The sequence below is a fragment of the Tympanuchus pallidicinctus genome, unplaced genomic scaffold, assembly GCF_026119805.1.
Source record: "Tympanuchus pallidicinctus isolate F22 unplaced genomic scaffold, pur_lepc_1.0 scaffold5, whole genome shotgun sequence".
NCBI classification, from domain to species: Eukaryota; Metazoa; Chordata; class Aves; order Galliformes; family Phasianidae; genus Tympanuchus; species Tympanuchus pallidicinctus.
The window spans coordinates 32,890,617-32,900,032 of record NW_026294769.1 but is presented as its reverse complement, the minus strand read 5'-3'; the positions used below and the strand labels follow the sequence as shown (position 1 = coordinate 32,900,032).

The window sequence follows — 9,416 nt, the reverse complement described above, 5'->3', positions numbered from 1 at the left end:
CAAAATATTTAAACTCTCATGGAATATGGGAGGGAGGAAAGTCTTACTTGTGCATTCTCAAGCAACGGCTAGAAATTTGCTTTTGGCCATCATGCAGAAAAATATTGTCTTTAGCACAATAACTGTAAGCTTTTATTTCCCAGCCTCTCCTCCAAAAGAGCCAGTGCTGCGATTCTAGGGGATGAGTCATGGTATGGATGTGTATTCAAAAAGCGCAGAAGCCACCAAAACAACAACAAACCCTTTTAAAAACTATTAAAAGCTGCTGAGCAAAGTCGCCCAGTTCAGACTGAAGCTTATGGAAAATAAGGCAACCAGGAAGGTACAGCTGTGAGACAAAGTAATACACATGGAGAAAACTCCACACCATTCCAAAGCCAAGCATATGTTTGTAGACTTACAAATACACAGCACCAAATCAAGTAACTTGTGTTTTGGTGGAAAACATATAACTCTTTGGTTAGATGCTAACACCATCCAACTCCTCACAGTGGAAGCACATCCAATTTTATCAGACTTGTTCCAGTCTTCTTGTCCTTCAGTTTCTTTACTGCAACTTTTTAGTGATTGACACTAATCAACGCCCAGATTTGGAGGGATTTCTTCCAACAATATGTTTACAATTTACTGACTCATCTCCAGGTGGGATTACACGTGCTTCTCTTCAGAAGCCCAGGACGTGTTCAGGCAGAATCAAAGGGGACACACATGCTCTAATGGATAGGGAAACTCACTGTTACTTAGCAGTGGAGTGGGACACTTCTGGCTTCCCAAGGACACTTTATTTCTAAAAGCAGTCTGGTCTGGTCATGATGACTCCAATCAGTGCAAGGAGAAAATATGCAGAGATATAAAGTGATCAGTGTGGGATGGAAGTGGAAGACTGCCAGAAGTGGAGCTGCAAGGAATGTATTTACAAAAGCTTCAGTGCAAAGGAAAATGAGGGTTTCTTCCTGTAAAAATCAAATGCCTGGGAACAAATACTGCATGTGTTTTTCAGAGAGTGGAATGCTATTTTAGTAAGCTGTGATTCTGAGTGATAACCAAAGCAATAGTGTGACAAAAGGATTAATGTGATCACTGTATTTGTTGATATGGAAGTATTGAACAGGTATCCAGTACATCTTTTTTTTGTTATTATTATTTTTTTAATGATTACAGCTACCAGTGAAACACACTGTGCAGTGCTAGTGCCAGTATTTCAAGCAGCATGTTTAAAATTAGAGGGTCAGGGAAGAACTAGAACATTTATTATATAATTGGAAACCTAGCGTTTTAATGAAATACTCCAGAATTTTGCTTTAGTTAGCTTAATAAGGAAAAGTATAGACTTATCAAAGGTAACTGGTCTGCAGTTCTATACAGGAAACAGAAACATGAAAAAAGCAACTCATCAGCTTATTGCTGAAAGAAATAACAAGAGTCAATGGCTGGAAATTAGACAAGTTAGATAAATGCAGTCTAGTCATGACACAGACGTTTTTAAAGGAAGAGTAACTATCCACTGGAACAACTTACTACAGGTAACATTATATTCTCCATCACCAGTAATCTTTAAATTAAAATTGGATTTTTTTTTAAGTATCCAGTTCAAGCAGTAATTATTTCAGTAGAATTTTATAGCCAGTATTACAGGAAAGGTCATCCTATAGACTTTTGCTCATTTAAACTAGGATATCTAACATTTCCAATCTAATGGTTTTAAAGTAAATCACAAACATGCATAAAGAATTTCTGATAAACCCTATGAGGCATATAAGCTCTTTCACTATTTATCTTTGGCTGTGGAGTAAGTGCTGGGTAATAGAGATACCACTGGGGTAGCATCAGGCCAGGCAGCAGCAGCACACAACTCAGTGCTGGATGCAGCCTCTCTGCAAATCAGAGCAAATGCTTGGGTGTTTAGCCCCTGCTGAGTTCCCTGCTGCTGCCTGCACCTGAGGAGCAGTGAACAGCCTTAGTTATAGCAGTAGTTGATGTTTCACCCCCTCTGAAGTGGTTGAAAGAAAGGCCCAGGCATGGCTAAGAATGCGTCTGTCGCTGATTTGTGAAGTGAGATTTTCCACTGAAGAAACACATTCACTGGGAAAAAATAACTGCAACAAACAAAGCTTGTGGTGGGTTCTGTCACTTTAAATCAAGCCTCCATCTCTGCTATAAAAACATGCCCTGCCTCTCCTCAAGTTATTGGCCCTGTTGGGAAAATTACCAGGCAATATTCTTAAGCCTGTTTTACAATGAGGTCAAAGTAAATGATGAAAATGGTCCCCTCTGACTTCAGAATGTATAAACAGTTGATGTGATCCATTAGCAGTGGAGAAAAAGGAAGAGACTTTATTTTAAAGCCAAAGAACTGAAGTCCTAGATTATTATTTCTTCCCAGAATCAGCACACGTTCTAAATGGTGCTCCTTAACACAGAAATTTGGGGCTGTGACTAAAAATGATACTAATAGCAATAATAATAATTTTACATTTCAGAAATACTTCTGTTGTAACTCTATAAAATATGGGCCATGTTTTCATAGATGACAAGGACTCTGCAGCTCCCATGGGCTCTGAAATGAGAAGCAGCAGAGAAAAGTTTCTCACTGCTAATGCAGATGTAGGACATTCACAAAGGAACACAAGTCATTGTGCCAAGGCAGCTGCTAGCACCTTCATCCAAACAGCCCACCTACCCTTTGGTCTCACAGTTATCATTCTTTTTTATATACAAAAAAGAACCAACAATCAGCTGCCTGATAGCTTTTAAGTGCACCGTTCAACTCCTGTTTCATCAAACGTGGCAGCCTGCACAGTGGTGAGCAGGGTTATGAGCGCGTTCCCTTAGCTCTGGGGACAGAGGCCTCTTGGGTAGATACAAGGTAGACAGCTGTGAATTGTAACACATCACAGTGCCATGGGAACAACTCTTTCTATCTGAAAGACCCAACTTTTGGACACAGATGTAAAACTTCTCACCATCTCTCCCACTGGAAAAGCCTGATACTATGAGACCCAAACCCCAAATCTGCAGGCTTCCAAGGGTCCAAGCCCCTTCACCCAAAGTTAAGTATAAATACTTAACGACTTTCTGGAGTTCAGACTGATGATTCAGTCATGTCAGTTTATACAGCACTTAGGGACACTTCAGACTTTCATTATTGCAAAACAGAAAGATCTCCAAAATGTCACATCAAAGAAGAAAACCATTCAGAAGTCCTACAAATGTAAAAATGAATCAAAATGAGCATTTTTAAAAAAATCTTCATGTCTCTATGAACCTTTGTAAAATATTGCAGCATGGATATTTCACTGTGTGTCAGATTTTAACTTGGATAGAATTTCTGCAGCCAAATTGTAAACACTTTGAATGAGCATTATTATTTATTATTATCAATCCACCTGTCAATAAAAACAATTTTGAATCCACGACTTCCTAATTTTCTAAACGCTCTAAACTTCTTTCATCCTTGGAACAAACCATATACAATGTGTATTTTAATCTCCAACTTTGGAGAACATTGACTGTGATCTAAAATTCACTTTTTGTAATTGCAATTTCTTTCCTCGAACCAGAAAAAGGTATCAACAGGATACCAATTATATTAGCATGCAGGGCCATTTTATATTCTAACTTCACATTTCCTACGATAAACATAATTATCACTATTATAATCCACTACAAAAGGAGATATCTATGAAGTGCAACTACATCTTATATTGAAAACAGTTTATTCACTGAAGCAAGCCATATGTTTCTGTAATTTTGTGACTAAGTAAATTTTAAAGCACTACAATTTCATTTCCAGTGCCACATCCAAGAGAAGCACTGTCTCAGTTCTTCAACTTTCCTTTGAGACATCAGTCAGAACCAGCTCTGTGCTGTCAGGCCCTTTAAAGGGGGGCAACAAGGATATGAAAATAGACAGTCCCTACCATCTCTCTGCCACTCAATACACCAGAGACTCTTGGAAACTCCAGAGAAGTTCCTGCAGTCTCCAAATAGTGAATGCTCACTTGTTCAGTGAAGATGGCTTATATGCAAAATTTTTGCAACACAGTGCTTGCTGGGAGAATAAGAAGAATATTAGATGCAGACAGATTTAGGGTATACAGATAGGAAACTTCTCTGAAATACAACAACATAATTTTCAGACCTGCAACAATGCCAGATTTTGATCAACTTTAATAAAGTACAAGGAAGGCACACCCTCAATATAAGAACTAGGTTCCTTCCAAAGTTAAAGTCTGTTTTCCACAGCCTGGGAGTAAAATACCTCAGTGAGATGGCAATAACAATTTTATAACAAAAATAAAATATTTTCCTTGATCTCAGTCTTCAAAAAGGATAAAAGATTTTTTCTAAAGTTATCAAAAAGCACTTGGCTCAAAACAGCAAACCAGCACAGAAAATTCAATCTAGTTAACTAAAGGAAGGGAACAGTAAATGCAAATAAGACTTTGGGATAGAAAATATTAAGCAAATTTATCTATAGATGCTGGTAAAATTTCTGCTCAACCATAGAAGAAACAAATTATTATCTATGCTGGTTTATGATAAATGATCGGGATTCCAGTTCCTTAACTGTTATTACCTGAAAGTCAGCAGTAATAAGGCTGTTATTCTGGAAATTTCTTTTTTGTTTTTTTTTCTACGTGTTACCTGATTTTTAGAGAAACTAGTGAATTCTGGCTATTAGTGAGGAGGAAGTCTGGGACTCTGCAGACTGAGTCTGAAAAAGGTGAGACTTCTGATCCCGAGATTTAGTTACATGATTTCATTGAGAGGCTGATCAAGAAAAAGGAGATATTTCACTTCAAATAAATGAATTATGAGCAAATAATAATAATAAAAAGACTGATTTTAGTGAAACCAGCTTTTTAAGAGGCAAGTCCTACTCCTTCTACTGGACTGCTGTCTAATGGAACAGTTATATGTAACTGTAAAACTTTATTTTGTGATGATTAGAAATTATCATACGTCATTCTTACAAGTTACCATCTTTTCAATCCTTTATCACAACACTTTAATAAAGAAGGACATTGTTCTGTAAGATAATTGTTTGTTATATATGATATATGACCAAGCAGAGATGCTGTTGATAAGAAGATCTTTTCCTCTGTCTTGATTTTCAATAGAAACTCTCCAGACTGAACACCTTACAGGCACTGGGCAGCAATGCTGAATGAGCTTGACTATGCTGATTCTCAAATCATCAAACATAGGGTATAGACAAAAAGCAAATTATACAATATGCAAATATATAGTATCTCAGCTGTATTACACATGCTCAGCTTCTTCTCCATAGAGAAATCCTTTGCAAAATGTACTAGCAATTAACACAAATGTAATTGGTGGCAGTTATGATTTAGCTATCAGAAGAAGAAAAAACATCCTCTTTCACCAAATCATATATATGTATGTTAAATATACATGTGACAGAAAGAGATTGATGCTGTTGAGGGTTGCTAAAGCAATGGAACTGCTACATACAGTTTCATCTTCTACATGCTGCTTTTATCCTAACCAGACAATTTTCCAACCTGAGCAGAGCAGCCCACAGACTGCAGCAGCCTTGGACACCTTTCCATAACTTGCATGGTCTTCATATAGGAAAGGATGGAGAAACACGCATGAAATCCTGGTTAGCTCGTAGTATGCGCAGCCTTCTCATGTCATGGTAAGAAACGACCCCTATTTTTTCCAGTATCATGATAAAACTCTGCACATTTCTTTCTGAACGCTTTCAGAAAGAAAACAAGATTGCAGAGAATGAAGAAACTATTACTTAATTTTTTGCTGTTTTTTTTTTTTTTTTTTTTTTTTAATGAAACAGATATTTTGTGGTATGCAATGAAAACAAGAAAAGTGGGTATATTAATATGCTCTTAGTCTTTTTGCTTGTTATATTTATCCTTCCACTATTAATTCTAAATAATGTAGTATAGCCTCCACCTTGTAAATAAGTAGGCAAATGAACAGCAGGATGCAGTGTGTAGTACAATGGAATTTTCTGAGATCACATGTATAAATATTTGTCAGATCAAGGCCCAAACTGTCAGTAAGGTGCTTAATTTAAATTGAGGAAAAGAGGCAGTGGCAGCACCTGGCAGATTAAATGTATGGATTGACCCACAAGGGAAAAGTTCTTTTATTTTTCAAAATATTTGAAGCCATGAGCTCTCTAGTATGTTCCAAATTGAAAACATTCTTTTTTTTTTTACATAATTTTTATGAACCTTAGGAATAAAAATTAATTTGGACAAGTTGAAAGAGAGACTCAACTCCATGACTAACATGGGAATTACCCTAATCCTCTCTTCAACTTAATCATAGAATTTTAACAAGGTTTTTCTGGAAGCCCTTGAGATCTCCTAGGTTGAACGTTAACGTGTCCATTATTTTTCCACTGCTTAGAGCACACTCATAAATGCAATCTGTAGCTGAGTTATGAGATAAACTCTTTGAGCTCTAAATCACTTGTTTGAATCTCAGCCAGAAATTGTCTCCATTTGCATGATATATGTGAAAAGGGCTGATGATCGCAATCTAGTTATCTGTTCTGTTGATGATCTCAATCTAGTACCAATTCTAACTCCTAAGCCCTAACTATGCCCACTTGTTACTAGTTTACTTCTGGAACAAGCTGTTCTCTGGGGGGTCATGCTGCAAAAGAATATCAGAAGCCCCGAGGAGCCATCCACATTCATGAGCAACTCACAAGTTTCTGCTCTGCTCTCATAACATGATTTGTGCAGAAATTATACCACAAAAAGTGTAACCTATCCCTGCTCTATCAGATTCTCTTGATCACAGCACCCGGAACCAGGAAAGTCCATGAGCAGGAGAGCACTTTTGGTTACAACAGTGTAAATGATGGAAGCCACCTGCTTAGTAGAAATCCATTCAAGACTGAAAGATTCAGAATAACACTGTTTGTGAGAGCAGTTTTTCTACCTTGGCTAGTATTTCTGCATAGAAACCTGAAGGCAGTAACAGAACTCTAAGAAGCATCAGGCAGAACACAGAGCTGGTCCCCTTCCAAATATGCTGTAGAGCCTTTTGCTTTTTCAGGCCTGTAGGGATGGATGGGCTGAGGGAGTATGAGAGGCCTGTCTCCTCCAGCTGATGGGTAATTATTCTAATTGGACTGCTTGTTTGCAGCATTGTTTATATGGCGTGTTTTGCATTTTGTAGCACACTTGTGAGAGTGAATAAATGGTCAAACAGCATAGTTAATTAATGTTGTTATTATTATGTCTACCTACCTGAAAATACAAAGAGGAATTTGTTTCTGAGGGAAAATCAGCATTTCATAAGCAAATCTGAGCAAAAGCTCAAGGTAAGCCACAAAGACTGACAGAGTATGTGCACTACCAGGTGCAAACTTGGGAAACTCACCGCAGTATGAAAATACAAACACCAGCAGTAGCTTTTCTGCGCACTTTCCTTCCATTCCAAGCTGCGTTTGATTCCAGAACTGCATTATCAGACACTGCTTCCCTTCTTTATTGCCCATCACAACTCTTGGCTTCGATACAATTTCATGGGCTACAACTTTAAGAAAGCGTGTGGAATAAAAGGGGTGCTGATTTTTCTCTCGGGGCTGTCTGTCCTCACCTGAGCCCCATTTGCTTTTTAATGCCTCCAGGTGGGTGTGATTCTCCCCGGTCCGGGGCTGCATTGGAGACGCGGTCCGGCAGGCGCACGGTTCGGGTGCGCGGCTGCACGGCAACGGTCCCCGGGGTTTGCCATTCTGCATCTCGTGCAACCAGCATCGTGCGAGTGTCCTCGGCAAAATGTAAAAGCAAATCTGCTGTTTTCTTTCCAAACAAAAGAAGGGGAGGGGGGGAAGGAAAAAAAAAAAAAAAAAAAAAGGCAGGCGCTGAGAGTGTTTTTCTTGCAAGCTGAAGTGTAGAATAAGATGCTTTAAAATAATGCACCATTTTGAGTCAACATTTGGTGAGATTGCCTTCCTGGGAATGCCTACAAATCCTCCTCTTATTATGTCCCAGGATGGGAGCTGCGATGCATGGACACAAAACAACTTTGCTCAGCGACCTGAGGGAAGCTCCTTGCCAGCTCCGCTACTGACCCAGCACTGATAGTCGCTGCTGTGACTGGTCGCTCAGCAGCGCTCCCCGCTTCCGTTAAGCACGCTGGCGTTTTTTTGGACGCGCGGACCGCAGCGCCGGCCAAAGCTTTGAAAAACATTGGCTGGTAAATTCGGCAGGTAGTTTGGAATAGAAAGGAGTAAGGAAGAAAGAGGAAGAGATAGGGGAGGAGTAATAGAAATAATAATAAGCAACCTTCTCAGCAGCAGCATTAGAACCAAACTTGGGACGCCGGCAGCGCCCCGAAACCCCCGGGAATGACACCCCTGGGTCTTCCCCCCTTCCTCCATCCCTCCCCCTCGCCCCCCAAACAATCGCAGCGAAGCAAGTTAGGAGCGTTTCTATAATTATTTTTCTCTTTGTTCCCGGATTGTTGGCGCTGCGGAGTGCCCCAGCCCCGTACCCGCTCCCCGGAGCGAGGCGGGGCAGCTCCATTGGTTGTAGGGAGCGGCTGCGCCCGGCGCGCACACACGCATAGAGGCTGCTCGGTATTGTTATCATCGTGCTTCGGCGGAGGGCTCTGCGTGCAGGGGGAGGGGTGGAGGGAGGGAAGAAAGAGGCAGAGAGAAAGTGGAGACGGAGCATGCAGCAGGGCTGGGGCCGGGGCAGCGGCGGGGCTGGCACGCCCGGGGCGAGGCGCTGAGCAGAACGGAGCCGCCCGCCCGAGCTCGCCGGGGAGCAGAGCGGGGAGGAGAGGGGCGGGCACGATCCGGGCGTGGGGACGGCGCCGAAGACTGCCGAGCCGCCGCCGCACCGGCCTGGCAGCAGCGGCAGCAGCTACTTCTTTCTTATCTCGCAGCCTTTTGTTCGCCCATCCTCCTCCTCCTCCTCCTCCTCTTCCCTGCCCACCCTCTGCACCGCGGAGGGGGCTTTCAGAGAGAAAAGCAGCCTGACCCGGAGCCGAGTTTCCCCCATCCTCCGCCTCTCTCCGTCTCTCTCTTTCCCCGCTGCATCGCTGCCCATGAGCTAGAGCGGTAGGCGGCAGCTAGCGCCGCGGCACCGGCTCGGGCAGGCGGGGACAGAGCGCAGCCCCGGGAGCCGCCGGCGCCCGACCCTCCCTCCGCTCCCGCCGCACCCCTCGCCCCGCTCCGGGCTCCAGCCGCGCTCCAGGACCGCCGGGGGCCGCCCCGCCGCCGCCCCTCCTCGCCTCCATGTGCCGGATAGCGGGAACGCCGCCGCGGATCTTGCCGCCGCTGGCGCTGATGTTGCTGGCGGCCCTGCAGCAGGTAAGCACCGCCGGCGGCGGGTGGGGAGCGGGGTCGGGCTGCGGCTCTTTGTTCCCCTGCGGGCGGCAGTGCCCGGGGAAAGCCGGCGGGA

The 9,416-nt window shown here is 42.5% G+C and overlaps 1 protein-coding gene across 1 annotated transcript in view; it reads left to right on the top strand.

Annotated features, from left to right (window-relative positions):
• The first annotated feature begins 8,690 nt into the window (after nucleotides 1-8,690).
• Nucleotides 8,691-9,416, top strand: part of CDH2 (cadherin 2) — a 113,758-nt gene continuing 113,032 nt past the window's right edge. Inside the window, exon 1 of the mRNA XM_052704454.1 lies at nucleotides 8,691-9,325. Coding sequence (XP_052560414.1) covers nucleotides 9,251-9,325 — 75 coding nt within the window. The 5' untranslated portion in view covers nucleotides 8,691-9,250. The remainder of the gene's footprint in view (nucleotides 9,326-9,416) is intronic.